We start from the raw sequence: 20,321 nt of genomic DNA on the forward strand, positions 1-20,321 counted from the left end.
ACCTGCTATAGATTTAAAGAAACAGTACACATATCCTAGGGTGACCAGACAACAAGTGTGAAAAATCAGGGGTTGGGGGTAATAGGCACCTATATAATATAAAGCCCCAAATATTGGGACTGTCCCTATAAAATCAGGACATCTGGTCACCCTAACTTTTCCTCAAAAGCAGAGGGCATGTGCAGAGGGCCATCTCCGCCAGGGCCGGCTCCAGCGTTTTTGCTGCCCCAAGCGGCAAAAAAAAAAAAACCTTGCAGCCGAATGGGGAGGTGGAATCCTGCCCACTGAACATGGAGGTGGAGTGATGGTGCTGCCGCCAAATTGCTGCCAGCGACTGAAGAAGAGTCACGTCCCCTCCGCGGAATTGCCGCCAAGTGCGAAACGCTCTGTGACAGAGTGACTTCCAAATTCCCGCCACCACTGCGGGCGGATTGCCGTCCCAGAGCCCGACATCCTGCTGCCCCTTTACATTTGCTGCCCCAGGCACCTGCTTGGTTCGCTGGTGCCTAGAGCTGGCCCTGATCTCCACACCCCATGGCGTGTGGCAGCACAAAGGTCTTTGCCACTCACTGAAGAGCAGGAATATTGGTGGGGACGGGGGAGGATGGGATCATGGCCAATGAGCCTATTCATAGCATGCATGCAGTGGCTCCAAAGCTTGTGTAATTAATGGAAGCAACTGCTTGTCCTTTATACCCAGTAGCGGCAGCTGAAGCCTGGATTCATTGGTGATCAAGTCCATACAAACAGTTCCTAGGGATAAAGCCCTTCTAGTTCGTTTATGGAAACAGTTTTGTTCATAGAAACAGGTTTTGGCCTAAAGGGCATATCATGGAGAGCATTCAAGTTCATTCTTCTCCAGGGGAAAAAAAAACAATGGATGAAGTGAAGAGCATGCTTGGACACTTACTGGGTGGAATATGAAAAGCATTGCCTTGTCCCATTTATTGCCTCATCACAATCCAATCCATTCTATTCCTATCAACATCAGCATTGTTATTTGAACCACAAAATGTCTGGGAATCGGATCACCATTCAATGTACCTCTCTTGTGAGTCCCATTCTGCTGCACATTCCTTGTACACAGTGACTCACCTGGAGGCCCTACTCCCTGTAATGCCTTGTCTGAAGTGACAGACCAGTGGCAGCAACAGGTGAGGCAAAACTGAAGAGAAACTTACAAAATCCAAATAACAAAAGAGAAGAAATGAAGGGATGGGAAGAAGGGGAGGAAGAGAAAAATCAAAGGAAAGCAGGAGAGGAGGAATGAGCATGGAAGTAAAAGTGCAAGGAAGTAAAAATCAGAGAAATAGAACACTAAGGAACAACTCACTCTAAAAAGGGTGACAAAAGGTACAGAAAAGAGGGAAGGAGTGGAGAGAATGAGAAATACAGAAAGGAATGCCATGTGAGATTGGGATAAACTGAAGGTGGAATGGGGCAAAAGAAAAGGAGGAAAGGGAAATGAATGAAAGGACATATGGAGAGAAGCAAAGGACACAGATTAGATGGGGAGTGGGAGAAGAAAAGAGGCAACAGAGAGGAGAGGAGAACAGAGGCTGCCAGAAACCGGTATCAAAATCACCAGCTCTCAGCATGTCCCCTCCCTTGCCCCTAAAGTAATTGCCATGAATTGCTCCACCTCGGTTATTCCCACGCAATCTGTTACCTTGTTCATGCCTCCCCTCCATCCCTGACTATGGGACTTGCTCATTTTTCCCAGCAGCAAGTGAACACTTGTTTCTGAGCAGAGAAAGGCAAAATTGGACCCCTGGAGGAGATTTCATCGATGTTGATGAGTCCTTTTCCTTCAGTGATTAAATAAACACATGGACTCAGTGAACAGAGTTGTTTAGATGCTGCAGGCATTGTTAGGTAGTCTGAAGCCATATGAAAATTGCCTGCTTTAATTCATCATCATCAACTCTAAAAACTACTGAGGTTTGTCAAAACTTTTGCAAAAGTTTGCCAACCTCTCAAGCAAAGCTGGGTCCAGTTGCAAGTGAAACTGGCTGGTTTCTGATTTTATCCTGAAGTGGTGTGAAACCCAAAAGTGTAACAAATGTGGGTTGAGATCTGTGCAAAGCACCAATATGGTAGTGGATAGAATGCCAGCCCTTTCTGGGTTGTTGAGTATGACTATGTCCAAGGGAGTAATGAATTTGAGGAGCAGCTTCATTGTTTCAGCATGAATATCAGCTGATTAAGAGAGAGCCATTAACGAGGGCTCTTTGAAAAGCCATTTTGCCTGCCTTCTCAGACAAAAGAAAGTTGCCAGGGTGACGCAACCTTTTAGAAAGGGATGTGAAGTCCTCTCCTGAGAAATGGATGATATTAGCTATGGGCTTTATTTGGGATACAGGGGGGTTGTGGCTGAGTATTCTTAGAAGAGTGTGTAATGTGTAAAAAGTCATTGCTGCCAAGGTATCTTTGTGTTTTATGAACCACACATTTTACACAACTGTTCAACCCTATTCTGAGTGGGACACCATAAGCATTCTTTTGAAAATGTGCAGAATGTTTTTGAAGAAATTACATGAGGATATTTAAAACATGCACTTTTCTGGCAGAAGAGAGGTAAATGTGAATTGCTGCTAGTTTCCAAGTTACTATCTAAAAGCCGTAGGGAGGTCTGTCTCTCATTGCCCAAACAATCTGTGGGTAATTTAGCACATCTTTTGTACTAGGAATAGAAAAACATGTCTAAATAGAAGTGTGCAGTCCGAGGACTGCTTGAATCTGCTGGAGTTAATGGCAAAACTTCCGTTCTCTTCAGTGGGAGCAGGATTGAACCTGTGAACATCATTCCTTTTAAACATAAGGTATTGCCAAAATAATTCCTTTCATGTCATATTAAAGGCCTGCTGATTAAAAAAGGAAACAACATACTTCAAAAATTACCAGCTCAGAAAAGCTTTAAAGACTAATTTATTTTTCAGGTGCTTTTGTGCTGAGGTTTTGGTTTTTATTTTATTTTTTTAATCTGGTATTTTACTGTATTTTCAACTTGATGTGACTGGGTAGGGACTGTGAATTTTAGCTCTGTAATAATATATAGCCCCTTATACTGTATATACAGATTATGATGTATTTGAGGATCCTTTTTGCTTTGTTTTGCTAACCCCATGATGAGCTTGACAGGCTGGGAGTCAGAAGAAAGCTTCTTCTGGGTTGTAAACTGAACATATTTGAGGCCAGGCCATAGGGCCCCTATTCTGTCTGCTGATGTAGCCTCTTAACACCACTCTGCCAGTGTAAAGGAGCCATAAGGGAGGCACAGACAGTCTTCCATATCTGTCATAAATATAAAGGGAAGGGTAAACCCCTTGAAATCCCTCCTGGCCAGGGGAAAGCTCCTCTCACCTGTAAAGGGTTAAGAAGCTAAAGGTAACCTCGCTGGCAGCTGACCAAAATGACCAATGAGGAGACAAGATACTTTCAAAAGTCTTTCAAAAGACCAGAAGTGGACACAGTATTCAAAGTGTAGGCATGCCATGGATTTATATAGTAGCATTACGATATTTTCTGTCCCTTTTCTAATAGTTCCTAACATTCTGTTAGCCTTTTGACCTCCATTGCACACTGAACTGAAGTGTTCAGAAAATATCCATGGTGACTCCACGATCTCTTTCTTGAGTAGTAACAGCTAATTTATAAAGTGAAGCAGTACTTTTTGACGTCTCTTTTCTTTTATGGGAAGTTGTGAAAAATATGATCTCTTTTAAATGTGTGCATGCAGCACTGACAGCAGATGACCTACCTTTCAAAATAAGAGCTAACCTACTGTGGATTCAATAGTGCAGCACAGATTCAGAATATAATACTTAAAGATGAGTTATTTCCATTGTAAAGGTTGTTTTTCATGGGGGTTTGGTAATTCAGCCATTTTAAATTGTTGCACACTGAAATTTTCAGTCTGCTGGGGAATTTTGTTAATGGGATCATAACGATTTAATAATGTTGGTGAGTAATCAATAGTCGTCAATGCAATAAAAATGTTTAGGGCTACATTGTGCCTCTAAGACACTACCCATCGCAAGTACCATTGTACCATGCTGGTGGGGAAATAAAGAGACATTCTGCCTTGGAGGATCATAGTGACCCTCAGAGCTTCCCATTTGCATCATGAGTAAGAGTAATTTGTGATGTTCCCTTTAAAAAGATAGAGCACACACCCCTCATTCACCAGACAGCTCTGTGGTATGTACCATATGTCCACCTATTCCTCACTTCTCCTCATAGTCTTTTTAGCAAGCTGCACCCAGGGGATAGCAGGTCTACCAGCAGCCAGTGCAATTCCTTGAGCACAGATGTTGCAGTCTTTTTGTGAAAGGTGCAGGCTCCCTGCTCCCACTGTGCAGCCATGTCAGGCAGGGCCAGGACCTTGTCTTAATTACCAACCACGTTATCCTCCAGTACTTGGGATGTAAAGCACAGGGGGTATGTTTTACTTGATGATAATACCGAGTCTGTCAGTCTAACTGTATCAGCATCCAGATATGGTGCAGTGGTTACCATTCCACAATCAACGGTTACCCCAACTTACTGCATATCTCCAGGACACCACAGTTCTGCACTATACTTAAAAAAACAATAGCTACATTATAGCATAATGTTGGTTTCAATGTAGGATGAGCTGTTAGTGCTACAAATACTGGCTACATCACAAGAACAATAGATACATCTTATACAGGGACTGCAAACATGTTTCAATAAAACTTTAATAAATTCAATGGAAATGTCTCAATGTTTTATCCAAATACTATAGCAAAAATCAGTAGCTCCTATGCACTGACATGCAAAGAGCTTTTATGATGTATCATACCATTACAAACTATTATTTATCCTGACTCCCACTCAGTGCCATGACTATGGAAACTGTGACAGCTTTCTTGAAGTTGATAAGCTCTCACTGCAAGAATTGTCCTAGCTATCATTGAAATCATGTTGTAGATCCTTCATGCCTAATAGAATTTCACTGGAAATGATTAAATTCAATGCATAGAAATAAACCCAATCAATAATCCAGTGTTGACATAATCACAGATTAATTATATATTTATGGCAGTGCATTCTATTCTTAATAAAGGATGTTTTGCATTAACTAGCACTGATATTGCATCTTCTATGATACTGTTTTAATGGAACCACATAATGGTTTGAATTGGTTTTATTTTTAAATGGAGGAACAAAGTCCAGATTTTTAAAGGTATTTAGGCATTTGTGCTCTTAGTGTTGTAACAAGTAACTGATTTAGGAGCGTAAACCTCATTTTCAAAAGGAATTTAGGCACTTAGGAAAATTGGTGAGCTTTAGGTGTCTAAATCCCTTTTGAAAGGTTTACGCTCCTAAATCAGTTAAGTGTTGCAATGCTGAGTGCAGCAGTGCCCAAGTACCTCTAAAGATCTGGACCAAAGACAGCAAGCCTTCCCCAGCTTAAATGTGGAATGCCCTTGATTTATTTATTTAACTTAAATTTTGTACCTATATTAATGTCACTTTCTGGTTCTTGTATCCTGGGAGGAGCTTTGACACACAACACAGCTTGGAGGCCATTTTAATGAATGCTTTAATCACTGTTCTCTTCAGGATACTTAGCTGGTGGTCTAGGGTAGGTGGTCCTGTCTACCTATTCTGAATTTTATTTATAGGGCATCAGGTTCCATTGATGGAGACAGCATCATATTGTTTGTAAATATTTTTTGTTATGGCTTTGTAACATACGTTGAGAATATTTTTCAGGGTGCTCACTGAATCACTAGCTGACAGTGGTCAGAGAATAAGCAATTGTCAGTCCCAAGATGAGTGTTCTTGAACATTTAAGCTAGCATGCAGCATGTAGGTGGGGAGCATAGTTTGACATGGACAGAACTTTCTTTAGGCAGTGAGGCTGATAAGAGGTACTAGAACAGCAACAGGTAAAACACTTGCACAGGGTAGAGTTCTGTCAATGCTGACATATAGCCACAATAGAGAAGAGTAAGATGATGACCTCTGACTGAAATTTGTTTCAATTTTTTAATTAAAAGATGACATGGAAACATTTTGAAACAAGTATACATAAAACATCTACAAATACCACGAGGAAGGTCATTCCACTTCCTGGCCTGAGATCAGATAGCAATATGTAACCCTTCTGCCCATCAGAGTTGGCAGCACCAAGGGCCAGGTTCAGTATCTAGGGGTTCCGTTTCAATAACACAATGTGAAACCAGCTCGAGCCCCCACCCAGTGACCTGGGACAATTACATACCACCCCCCAGGCCGCCTCTAAGAGGCAATACTTCTCCTCTCGCAAGCACCAAGTCTGAATATAGCAAAAGCCTTTTAATAAAGGAGGGAAACAATGTGGCATTATGTTGGGAAAAACATCACAAACAGGATCCATACCACAAACCATGAGCAAAAGACCCACCCCCAAGTAAGTTTGGCAGTGTCCTTTTCCCCTCCGGGTCTTAAGTCCAGCAATCCAACAGTCACCCCACCCACGGTTTCTGTCCTTGGTCAGTGCAGCCCCCAGAGTTCAGAAGTTCATCTGCAGAGTTTACCTCCCAGTCTGGGTGGAAGTGGGGGGAAGGTATGGAGGACATCTTACATGCTCTGCTGGTTGGGTTGACTTCTGATTACCAGGCCTCTCCATGGGGTTCTGCTGCAGTCTTCACCGCCAGCTGCGCCTCTCCACTATCCACGCTGCTAGCCATCCTGCTAGCCCTCCCCCTCTTAACACAGCTCTCAGTGAGTTCAGCTCTTTAGTGATTTCAGCTGTTAGTAAGGGGGGAGTGCTAGCACACTCAGAACCACTAGCCCAAAGTAGGTCTAATGCTTAGAACTAGGAATCAGTGATTTCAGCTCTGCAGCACCTAACAAGATTCCTAACTGAGTCAAAATTAGCTCGGTTATTACACAGTGGAGGGGGGGGGGGTCAAAGTGGTGTTTTGGAACCAGACTACCAGGTACACATGCCTGTCCCCAGCTTCTCTCAATTTGCTGGGCTTTGGAATCCATGTCCCTTGCCTAGTGAGTGCTACTTAGTTGAGGGTGAGTCCCTTCATCATAAAATACCAAGTACAGTTCTACTGTCCTTGATTCACTTAACTAGGATAACAACACTTTATTACTCCTGCCCCAATAACAAAGAGACTGGGGATCCCACAGCAGCCAAAGTGGCCATTTGGGCAAGCAGTCCATCATGCTAGGCAGGGTGAGTGTGCCCATGCAAATGAGATCAGTCCCTGAAGTCCTTTTCCACAGCTCACCACCAAATGTCAGGGTAGAGCTCATTCTGACTCTGCTTACATTACCATATCTGAGATAGAAGCCAAACTCGAACAGCTTAATGGGACTAAATCAGGCGGCCCAGATAATCTTCATCCAAGAATATTAAAGGAATTGGCACATGAAATTGCAAGCCCATTAGCAAGAATTTTTAATGAATCTGTAAACTCAGGGGTTGTACCATATGACTGGAGAATTGCTAACATAGTTCCTGTTTTTAAGAACGGTAAATAAAGCGATCGAGGTAACTACAGGCCTGTTAGTTTGACATCTGTAGTATGCAAGGTCTTGGAAAAAATTTGAAGGAGAAAGTAGTTAAGGACATTGAGGTAAATGGGACAAAATACAACATGGCTTTACAAAAGGTAGATTGTGCCAAACCAACCTGATCACCTTCTTTGAGAAAGTAACAGATTTTTTAGACAAAGGAAACACAGTGGATCTAATTTACCTAGATTTCAGTAAGGCGTTTGATATGGTGCCACATGGGGAATTATTAGTTAAATTGGAAAAGATGGGGATCAATATGAAAATTGAAAGGTGGATAAGGAATTGGTTAAAAGGGAGACTACAGCGGGTCCTACTGAAAGGTGAACTGTCAGGCTGGAGGGAGGTTACCCGTGGAGTTCCTCAGGGATCGGTTTTGGGACCAGTCTTATTTAATCTTTTTATTACTGACCTTGGCACAAAAAGTGGGAGTGTGCTAATAAAGTTTGCGGATGATACAAAGCTGGGAGGTATTGCCAATTTAGAGAGAGACCGGGATATCATACAGGAGGATCTGGATGACCTTGTAAACTGGAGTAATAGTAATAGGATGAAATTTAATAGTGAGAAGTGTAAGGTCATGCATTTAGGGATTAATAACAAGAATTTTAGTTATAAGCTGGGGACGCATCAATTAGAAGTAACGGAAGAGGAGAAGGACCTTGGAGCATTGGTTGACCAGAGGATGACTATGAGCTGCCAATGTGATATGGCCGTGAAAAAAGCTAATGTGGTCTTGGGATGCATCAGGTGAGGTATTTCCAGTAGAGATAAGGAGGTTTTAGTACCGTTATACAAGACACTGGTGAGACCTCACCTGGATCACTGTGTACAGTTCTGGTCTCCCATGTTTAAGAAGGATGAATTCAAATTGGAACAGATACAGAGAGGGGCTACGAGGATGATCCGAGGAATGGAAAACCTGTCTTATGAAAGGAGACTCAAGGAGCTTGGCTTGTTTAGCCTAACTAAAAGAAGGTTGAGGGGAGATATGATTGCTCTCTATAAATATATCAGAGGGATAAATACTAGAGAGGGAGAGGAATTATTTAAGCTCAGTACCAATGTGGATACAAGAACAAATGGATATAAACTGGCCTTCAGGAAGTTTAGACTTGAAATTAGACGAAGGTTTCTAACCATCAGAGGAGTGAAGTTCTGGAACAGCCTTCCAAGGGAAGCAGTGGGGGCAAAAGACCTATCTGGCTTCAAGATTAGACTCGATAAGTTTGTGGAGGAGATGGTATGATGGGATAACATGATTTTGGCAATTAATTGATCTTTAACTATTCATGGTAAATAGGCCCAATGGCCTGTGATGGGATGCTAGATGGGGTGGGATCTGAGTTACTACAGAGAATTCTTTCCTGGGTATCTGGCTGATGAATCTTGCCCATATGCTCAGGGTTCAGCTGATTGCCATATTTGGGGTCGGGAAGGAATTTTCCTCCAGGGCAGATTGGAAGAGACCTTGGAGGTTTTTCGCCTTCCTCTGTAGCATGGGGCACAGGTCACTTGCTGGAGGATTCTCTGCACCTTGAAGTCTTTAAACCATGATTTGCGGACTTCAATAGCTCAGCCATAGTTGAGAGGTTTATCGCAGGAGTGGGTGGGTGAAATTCTGTGGCCTGCGTTGTGCAGAAGGTCGGACTAGATGATCATGATGGTCCCTTCTGACCTTAATATCTATAAATCTACATCTATGCTGCTCTTACTATATATAACATTGATCATCAAGGCTTGATTTAAAAATGTGCACTCTACTCTCCATCAGTAGTTCTGACTTGCTGGAGCAAAAAGGATATTACGACATGTGATACCTGATGAACGAGACAGACACTTGTTACTGATACTTATATTCACAGACCAGACCAAAGTTTTCAAAGGCCAGCCTCCACTTTGCATGTGCCAAATAGCTCGATGAAACTTGCACCTGCATCTTCTTGGTGCTAACACCTGCATGCATGTTAACGCCTGCACATGCACTTCAAATAACCAAACACCTGTGCACACAAATGTTTTCATTTGCATCCCTCCTCAATGGGTTTTTCAGGGGCATTTTCTAAAAATTGCCCCTCACCCTTCCACCCCAGGTCTGAGACCATTTGAATTTCTGTATTTCATGTGGATACATGAGGAAGCCAAGAAAATTTACTCAACTGAGCACTTAGCAACCATACAAAATGCTAGACATAGGCAAGAGACACAATTAAGAGTAGCAAATGTCACCAAAAAAACCAACAACAAAGTTTAAAGTGAAGGTGAACCAAACTTTTGTATTTATTGTCCAGGAAGATTCACCAGGGGCAATGTGGTGAGGGACGTATTTCAGAACAAAGCAATTTCCAGGTGAACTTTTTTTGTGCAGATCAAGCTGTAAATGATAAATGTTCTCAATTAGATTGTAAACTCTTAGAGCCAGTCACTGTCTCTTTGTTATAAACTTGTGCAGCACCTAGCAAAATGGGACACAAGGAAACTGCAGCTGATACCCAGCAAGCAAGGGCTACACATGCTGACTCAGCAGGATCAGCTCACTGGCAGAAGACTGCTGATTGGATACCTCTTAGTATAAAGCTTCCCCTTGCTGCCACAACCTTTGTCTGAGCAACTAGTTGCCAAGCCCGATGCTGACCAACCCCCAGAGACAAAGTCTCTGCTTCCTTGCCTGGTTCCCACTTCATACCTGTTACCACATTCTGCTGCCTTGCCCTAACTCTAGTTATTGACCTTCATTCATCCTGCAGCATTTAAAGACAGAAACCAGGAGTCTGATTCAGCTCTTAGTGATCACTAGAGCTGAAATCAATGATAAGCTGGTCTGCGGGTTGAGCCTTACACCTGGTTAAGTGTTGCATGACTCTTACTCTAACTCCACTTTAACCCTTGGCATGGCTTCTAAATCTGACTCTGGCTGCCACCCTTGGTGTGACTCTTAACTGTAATCCCAGCTCTACTTTAGGGTCTGACCGCTAGATCAGTGCTGTTTCTAGGCATTACTCATAATTAATTACAGCACTAACAAAGTGTCAGATATATTTGGGCATCAGAGAATTTGGGCAACTGGGTGAACACAGAAATAATGAAATTAAATCCCACTTAAGCCCTAAGTATGAAATTTTCAAAAGAATTCAGCACCCAGCACCAGATTTTCAGAAGAGCTCATTACATTGGTGGAGATTAGGTTCTTTTTAAAACCTGGCCTTAAGTGTCACCGTGACAGCTACTAGGTCCTAAGTTCTTTTGCAAATCTGATTCTTATTCGGATCCTACATGGGTACTGAGCTCTTTTAAAAATCTGGCCTCAATAGGGGGCAATGATCACTTGAAAATCTGGCCCTAAGCTCTTCTGAAAATCTAACTCTGTGAGTGCACAGGCTCTCTGAAAAGTTGAATTTCACCCAAACTCAGTATAAAGCTTTTGGTCACAAAAGCTCAATTATTATTTTTTATTATTATTTTAAAAGTTAAACATTTTAAAATTTCAGTTATTAAAAAAATACCCCATTGCTTGATAAACTGCATGATTTAAACTCAATATATTTATTTTAATTAATTTTGCTTATGTATTGGCCCACATGTGGTTAGCCTAAGAGCTTTTGAATGTTGCCTATAGGGAGAAGCAGTTGGATAGTGGGCGTTTTAATATTAACACTTTTTATATTTAATTGCTTCTGACTACAAATTCCATTTTGACGCAGAAGTTCACTTAAATTCCAACATGCTGTTTTTGTCATCCATGTCTATCTATCTATCTATATGTTCAGTGGTGTTGTAGCAGTGTTGGTCTCAGATTATTAGAGATATAAGGTAGGTGAGGTAATATCTTTTACTGGATCAACTTATGTTGGTGAGAGAGACAAGCTTCGAGCTTACACAGAGCTCCTCTTCAGGCCCGAGGAAGACCCACCGTGTCTCTCTCTCGATAAAATGGCATTAATAAGAAGGTGTTGGAAAATTTCAGCCTGGCCTAAAAATCTGTTTTGTCTTGCCACATTTTTTTTTGTTTCAGAGATCTTTGATTGAAAATGCATGCTGTAACAGAGGATGCAAACCTGTTCTTTTCCCATTTTTATTTTCCATTCATTTTTGGTGTTTGTAAAGCAGTTAGATTGGATTATGATGACAGCAAAAGAATAATCTGATCAGCTGGAGCCAATGTAGACAGCATTAAGTCTCCCTTTGTACTGTAGTCTAATCTCCAACATCACCGCTATTTCAGTCCTGAGCCACTGCCAGTAATACTGAATTGTGTTAAACTGTGTGGTAGCTCAGTGAGGTGGACAAGCATCCACTAGGGATTGGGATGAGACCACGAGACTTTTTATTGTTGCTTAGTTAGCTCTTCATCGTTATAGAGATTTACATTACATTTTTATGCGCTTAAGCCCATGTTTAAATAAAACCCCCAAACAGTTACAATTCTGGATCTATGTACTGGCGAGAAAGCAGGCAGATGACAATTTGCTTTCTGTCTCTGTGCCATTTCTGCACCTGGCATTGACTGTATTGGTGTAAACCAGGGTTGAAATGAGCTCTCTCCTGCCATCTGTTGATGAACTTGGGAGAAAGACTCCAGGAGTAGACCATATTTGCATAGACATACCTACTGGGCTTAGGAGATCAGCAGACAGACCTGCTTTACCAGAATGATCACATATAGCTGTTTTAAAATTCACTTAAGTCTTAGATGCAGGGGTAATATTATCCTTAGTGTATGACTATGTACAGCTGAACTGTACTAAGTAGGAACTTAATTGAGAGGAGATCACCCTAACTCGAAGCTCACTCAGTCAGCATGGAGTATTGATGCCAAAGCTCAGTGTAAGGGGATAGGGACAGGGGTTGGTTGGGCACTCTGTTTGTGGAGTCCTACATACCATTTGACCAGCATTTAAAGACAGAAACCAGGAGTCTGATCAGCTCTTAGTGATCACTCGAGCTGAAATCAATGATAAGCTGGTCTGGGGGTTGAGCCTGACACCTGGTGTGGGGATGATGTTGCGGGGAAAGGCAACACAGAGGATGCAGCAAATGGAGCAGCAGTGAGCTTCCCTGTTACCCACTGAGCTGGGCTAAGAGGTGGAACCTCAGAACATGGCATCTTAGCTAGGGGTGGCAACTGCAATGCTGGCAAGCAGCGACAGGTGGCAGCATCGTTCCACCACCCGTTCACGCCCAGGGGCGGGAGGGGGACCCACCTGAATGCACCCCTAGACACAGACAACAAACTGCAAGTGGGGCGGGACTTGAACTGGTTCTGTTGTGTAATGCTGAGAGGAACTCCTAGATATTGAACCTGGCCTTTGATGCTGACAGCACCACCTGGTGTTACATTAGTTATGTTGGGTTGTGCTATGTCTATCAGAGAGAAGGGACGATGAAAAGGACGAGTAAGGAAGTAAGGGCCAGAAGATGAGAGAAAGGAAAGAAGGGGTGCGAGGCTGGGAAATTAGCGAGAGGAAGGAAAGGGAATGGAATTTATAATGTATTAGAAATAGGCACATTATAATGGAGTGGGGCATAGAGGGAGAGGATACCTTATTGTTCTTGTGGCATCAAAGTACTTTAAGATGTAGTCAGTAGGTTTATGGTGTGAATGATAGAATGTTTCCTATTTAAAGAAAGGAAGATGAGTCCAGTGGTCAGAGTGCTAGCCAGCACTATGGGAAACTTGGGTTTTGCTACCTGCTCTGCCACAGACTTCCTGTGTGACCCAGGGCAAATCAATTAGCCTCTCTGCCTCAATTTCCCATTGTAAAATGGGGATAATAGCACTTTCCTATGTCACAGAGAAGTTGGGAGGTGTTTAGATACAAGAGTAATGGGAGCACCAAAGTACCATAGATGGATAAATTGCATACCATATAGAAACATTAAATAACAACAACAATAAAGAGATCCACCATGCCCAGTACATTTCAATTGTGTTTTGATTTTTGTGTCTGGCTTCTGTGAGATTAATAAAATCTTCACAGAGATAATAAAATCTTCACAACAAAGGCAGAACATTTTTGTCTTTTGTAGATACATTGTTATTACGGAGACAGAACAGTCTGGCAGAAACGACTTAAAAGAAGAAATGTTTTTCGTAGGAAACGTGAATCAAGCTGAATTCTAATAGACCCATCTTTCTTGTCATCTGTAGGTCTTTTTCCTTCATGCCTTTTGGTTTGTGGGAGGGTCATGCAAGCTGCATTTAAATCTATATCTATACTAGAGCATCGTGGAGTAGACACAACAAAACAACATCTACGCCCTTTAATGGCAGACTGTCTACCATCAAGGTTTATACTGTCTGTCCTGTGCACAAAAAATAGCTTGATAGGGAATTCAGTATTTTCATGATGCTGTTATAGGGAATTTCCATGTATTTGGTTTTCATGTATTCACAAGGCAGATAGGTACTCTGATTTAGTATACTACAGGACTATTGTAGATCCAGATATTTGTAGAATTAATTCAACACAGCTTCTCAGCATGTTCTCTGTAAAAGAGCTATAGATGCCAAAAATACTGAAAAGTATTCCTATATTCCCTTTAATGGGAAAGTTCTGTTGTTAAATATTTATACATCTTTATAAAGAGCCTTGAGAAGTTTTGATATGAAGTGCTATTGAAATTGTTATTGTCTTCAAATCTCAATGCTAATGTCTAGTCTAGTGCATGCACTAAATCCTGAAGTAGTCAGTTCAGCAAGGTGAAACAGAGATGTTGCCCAGTGTTTCCTCTACAAAGAGACTCCAGCTGGTTGTGGCAGGATTTCTCAGAGAAAGTAGAGAACAATGCACTATGCATCTGCTCCTGCATTATTTAATTCAAAGGGAGTTTTGCAAACAGTGTCAATAGGAGCCAGATCAATCCACATTGTGGGGGAGAGGGGGTCACTTTCTTGCTCTGAGCAAGAGGAAAGATGTGCTTATTTGTTGCATTTTATCAGATATCTCCTAACCCACAGCTAAATGAGGGCCAGATGTGTGGGTTGCCACATTAGCCTGGCTTATCTTCTACCACCAATCCAGTGCAATGCTTTCAAGCTGCACATGTATCTGGGGGTAAGATCTAGCCACATTTGTATTTTAATTGACATGCTTCATCCTGAGAAGCATGTTACCTGTTATCACTCCCAAGAAGTTACAGGTTCAAGTCTGATCAGTGCCCATTTTCCTTTTGTAGAAATGTGGACACTTACAAGTGTGTGAAGTGAGAAAAATCAAAATGGAGATGGTAACATAAAAAACACTTCCTAAGTCAAGAATATAATTTTAGCCTCCACATGCTTTCTTGTGTCAGCAAAATGAGCTAGTTCCTTTAAAAGAAAATGTTAAGGACCAGAACATTTGCCACGATATCAAAAAAAGAGATGTTTAATACTGTCATAGGCTGGTGGTTTTTACATTCTACATCTGTGCTGCAGTATTATTATAACATTCTCAGTTATATGGAATTTCAGCGGTGATCTGGAATCTGGACATGAAGAAACTCAATGTTTGATTTATTTTTCCAATACATTTAAAATCAGTTTCTTAAGGAAACCAAGGAATAAGGACGGGATTGTGTAAATAAAATGAGAATGAAAAATAAAAATCAAATAAAAATATTCTGTGGTAGATTGCAGTAGGTGGCAGGAAAGGGAATGATGCCTTTGGATTTGCAATAAAACCTTGCAAATAAATCCTGACCTTTTGGTTATGGATCCTGTCCTTGACAAGTGGCCATGGAGAATAGCAAAAAATAAAAATAAATACCTGTGTGTGTGTGTACATGTGCACATGTGTGTGTGTGTGAACACATTTCAAAGTATGGACTTTGCTCTTGAGCTTTTTTCACTTTTTGACAGTGAAATTTATTTTTCTTGTGTTTTGACAGGGGTTGTCTCCTAAATTCCTCATTTCCATCTCCGCTCGATGTAAATCTGCCTCTGTAAATCTGTAGAATTTATGATCACAGTGGCTTTCCTAGGGCAACCACCACATTATTTCACAAGATCAGGGAAGGAAAGATGCTCCTATAAGTGAACTGAATGTATACAGAGCTCTGAAGTTGCTAGTTATATTGTTTTGTAACATTTTACAGCCAGAAAGACTTGAGATGCCAGCATGGCATTTCTCAGAACTTATATCCTAGTAAATCCCCTGTCTCTAGAGATCCTATATTGAGATACAGAAAATTAATACAGTGTTCTGGGTAGGGCACCTAGATTTTAACAATTATTTAAAAAATACTGTGGTAGCATGTGTATTGTGGGTGCTTTTTCAGCTTTTAAGTACAAAGGCAAAAAGTCCAGTCTCTGATAATATTCAAGATTTTGCCGTTTAAACTAGTAGAAATGGTAAAGTTCAGATTTTTTAAAAGGCTGAATATTAATTCAAAATGCAAATCAATTAACTGGTCTGGAAAATGCTCATGGGAAACAGATTTACAAAGGTGTTTAAAGATGCACATAGGTACCTAATTTACAGAGATCTTTTAAAAAGTCCTGCTGAGAGCCTAATTCTTATTGATTTTCAATGGAAGCCAGGCACCTAACCTGCCTAAGCTCTTTTGAAAATCCCTCTAGGTACCTATATACATCTGTAGGTGCGTAAGTATTTTTGTAAGTCTGGCCCTAAGTACTTAGACCATCCACAATCTTATTTACTTTAATGAGAATACTCCTGCTAGTAAGATAACTCAGTAGCGGGTAAAGGCCCCACAAGTCATTATATTTTTGCTAGCAAGGGTTGGTTAAATCATTATTTGGGAGGTCACCTCATGATGGAAGAGGGAGGAAAACATCAGTCTCCAGTCTTGCAGAAGTTTGGTGAACATGGGATGAGATTGTTCAGAAGGCTAGAAATGTGGTGAAGCTCCCTCATGCCACCCTGCCTCCCTTACTGCCCACCAACAAACCATAGTACTTCCTAGAATTAGCTAGGGGCTAAATTATGACTTTAGCCCCAGGTAAAGGAGCTGCATGAGCTACATCATCGCAGACATAACCCCAGCCAGGCACTGTGACTCAGACATACGTCTCTGGGAGACGATTCCTTCCCTGATCCACATTGGCTCTTGAACCCAGGAAGGAGGCGCTGGGAAGGAAATAAGTGGCTGCTGCCCTTCAAAGGGTGTAGCTTGCTTCCTTCCTTCCTGACTAGCCCCTCTGGCCCATGAGTAGGGGGGTTGGAGCCAATACTTCACCCTTTCCCTACCCCCCTCTACTATCTCCACTGCACTCACAGTAGGGAGTACCAGAGAAGAGGGGCTGTGCTTCATATCAGATTGACCACAGGATCTGGATAGGTCTGATTCACTTAAGTATAGAGGCGGTGGCTTCTTACTCCTCTGTAAACCCCTGATTAGCTGAGTGAGACAAGGGCCATAAGGTAAGAATGGGAGGTCCTGGCCTGTGGCTGGCTTTTAGAAGTAGAGAGAGTCTGGCTGCAGGTGATGAGGAGGGGAGGGCTCCTTAAAAGTTCAAGTCTATGGAGTTTGGACCATATTATTTCTGTTTTTTATTCATATTGCAGTAGTGCCCAAAATCCCCACTTGGCTAGGTCCCCATCCTGCTGTAAGATACTTTTTTGTGAACTGGAGAGTTTGGTTCCTTTCCATCTGCTATGAACCCAACTTCAGGGTTCAGTTCAAATGCCCCTTCTTAAAACACCAAACTTTTCAGGATTCATGCACCTCTAATTTTTGCACCTAGAAATGGAAACAGCCTATAATTAGAAGTAGGATGAGCCACTGAATGGAAATGCTGTTGCTAAAATTCAGGGGATTTTACTCCTAGAGTCTTTATATACTTTTTCATCCTCACTGACAGTAATGATAGGAATTATAAATGTTTTGTGGCTGGGGTGGGCAACATTCATGGATAATGCAAATTCTCTGGAGTTGATGCATAATGCATTCTCTGGAGTTGATGGTTTGGATTAACCATCAAATGTGCTAGAATGTGTTTAGACATTGGGGGAAGGAGAAGGCTGATCCTCTTCCTGGAAACCCAGAACATTATCTTGGTTGTGCTGTTCATTTCCATCTTCTTAGGTTTTTAAATCGTCTGCCAAAACCAGCTCTGCATTTCAGTTCACCAGCCAAATGCTGACATTACTTTGCCAATTGGGATTTCCATAATTAGCAGGTTTATGGAGTGTTGCTATATTAAACACACTTGCATCAATTTACAAAAAAAAATATACCACAACAAACAACAAAACCCTTTGCCTTCTGTCTAGGAGTGACTGGGTGACATCTTATAAAGTAATGGTGAGCAATGACAGTCACGCATGGATCACTGTCAAAAATGGATCTGGAGATATGGTGAGTACCACAGAACAGGAGAGCCACAAGGAATAGTGGGAAAGCATTACTTGGGGAAAAAAAGAATCATATTGACTTTTGATATGCCACGTAGTAATATATCTTCTTGAGAGGCTCTGTGAGGCTGAAAGGGGAATGATGTATGTATCCCCCTAGTCCTTCTCATTGTCTGAGTGCTCCTGCCCCAGCTCTGCCATCCCTGACCCACTCTGCACTGTAGATCAGCAGGGTATCAGATCTGCAGGGTACCATCTATTATTTTGAAGAACTGGCCCCCTCCCACTCTTTGCACACAGGACGGGATAGATCAGATACAGTGTCCCCTCCATGGGCCAGATCCTTAGCTGGTGTAAATCCATTGATGTAAGTTGAACTACACTGATTTACAGCAGATGAGGATGCCTGCAGAGTGCACATTATTTGAGAGAGGCTGTGGAGAAGATGGGGCTGTGACACTCCCCTTTTCCTCTGGCCCACTAATAATTGAGCTGAGAGCGTATTCTCCCTGAAAAGCAATTATCTCTGGGTTCCCCTCACCTACCTATCAGGGCACAATCTCATTCCACCTTTAAGTTGGATATAGTTCCAGATGTTTTACCAAAGTTTTGGAGAGTCATGTGAACTGAACTTGACGTTTTTGTATGTTTGAATCGGAATAGATTTTTGAAGGAAACAGCGAGAAAGAGATCCCGGTACTCAATGAACTGCCAGTACCAATTGTTGCACGTTATATCCGTATAAACCCTCGGTCATGGTACGAAGAAGGGAGCATCTGTATGAGACTGGAAATCTTAGGCTGCCCCCTGCCAGGTAAGCACAGTTCTCCATTACAATTGGCAGGATTGCCCACAAACTTTGCCAAGACCACATTACTCAGCTCGGAAGGAGTCCTAAAGCCTATCCTGGCATTAATAGCTTTCTCTTGAATGGGCAATCAAAGTTGTGTAAAAGGTAACAGAAATACATTTTACCCAGTTACAGTGATAGTGTCAGTGTAATTCTATTCAATTGCAACAAAAAGATATTTATAACGGACTGTGACAAAGTTCCTCCTCTGCCTTGATGGGTCCTGTGCTTATTGGCGGAGTTGCTCGCCTCAGAGGTTCATGGCAGCCCTCAGTTTGGCCACTTTCATGGCTCAAATCTGCCATTCACTCAGTTAGCCTCATCACTGGGCAGCATGGGGAAAAGGAAGAAGAACAATCCCCGCAGTCTCTGCTGATCCACCTAGTGGATCAGGCAACAGGCCAGAGACCTTCCCCTCTGGTGGAACCCACAATCCAGGTCAACTCCTCCAGTATCAAGTAGGGAGTTGCGGGGGATAGGGGGAACCCGGGCCCGCCCTCTACTCCGGGTTCCAGCCAAGGGCCCTGTGGATTGCAGCTGTCTACAGTGGGTCCTGTAACAGCTGCGTTACAGCTACAACTCCCTGGGCTACTTCCCCATGGCCTCCTCCCAACACCTTCTTTATTCTCACCACAGGACCTTCCTCCTGATGTCTGATAATGCTTGTACTTCTCAGTCTTCCAGTAGTATGCCTTCTCACTCTCAGCTTCTTGCGCCTCTTGCCCCCAGTTCCTCGCACATACCTCACAAACTAAGGTGAGCTCCTTTTAAAACCCAGGTGCCCTGATTAGCCTGCCTGTCTTAATTGATTCTAGCAGCTTCTTGATTGGCTGCAGGTGTTCTAATCAGCCTGTCTGCCTTAATTGTTTCCAGAAAGTTCCTGATTGTTCTGCAACCTTCCCTGTTATCTTATCCAGGGAAAAGGGAACTACTTAATCTGGGGCTAATATATCTGCCTTCTATCACTCTCCTGTAGCCATCTGGCCTGATCTTGTCACATGGACATTATTAATAAACCAAAATTACACATCTGATCTAATGAGGGATTTCTCTTCTGTTCAAGCTGAGGTGCAGATTCATAAACCTTATTGAGTGCACATGTACCAGTGTTAATAGAATGATGCATTGAAAGGCTTACTTGTGAATTGCCTAGAGTCACAGATTTTAAGGCCAGAATGGACCACTGTGATCATCTAGTCTGACTTCCTGCATAAGATAGACTGAAGGACTTCCCTGAATAAATTCCTGCTTCAGGTCTGATAGCTATGCTTGGACTAGAGCATATCTTTTAGGGGGGAAAACCCAACCTGGATTTAAAATTTACCAACTCTTGGTAAATTTTAAATGTTGGCAAATGATTTCATTTTCCTTTAAGATTGTGGAAGTCACACATCCCGAAAGCCAACAAAAGATCTTTTAAATGTTAGATATTTCATTAATCATACTCATGCAAAAAATATCTAGTGCCTCACTAGGTACCACATACAAGGTGGAAACTAAGTCAAAGCCATTCCAGAAAAAGAATGTTCAAAATTTCACAATGCTTCAAGCTTACATCTCAGTTATGGGTTATCATAACGTAGCCTAGTATCAGGCTTATATACAGATACTTGTATGTCGGTGTATATATA

At 42.0% G+C, this 20,321-nt stretch overlaps 1 protein-coding gene across 1 annotated transcript in view; it reads left to right on the plus strand.

Moving 5' to 3' along the window:
- Positions 1-20,321, plus strand: part of CPXM2 (carboxypeptidase X, M14 family member 2) — a 103,628-nt gene that overhangs the window by 43,859 nt on the left and 39,448 nt on the right. Inside the window, exons 5-6 of the mRNA XM_073354133.1 lie at positions 17,760-17,844; positions 18,504-18,654. Coding sequence (XP_073210234.1) covers positions 17,760-17,844; positions 18,504-18,654 — 236 coding nt within the window. The remainder of the gene's footprint in view (positions 1-17,759; positions 17,845-18,503; positions 18,655-20,321) is intronic.

This window comes from Lepidochelys kempii, chromosome 7, assembly GCF_965140265.1.
Source record: "Lepidochelys kempii isolate rLepKem1 chromosome 7, rLepKem1.hap2, whole genome shotgun sequence".
Taxonomy (NCBI): Eukaryota; Metazoa; Chordata; order Testudines; family Cheloniidae; genus Lepidochelys; species Lepidochelys kempii.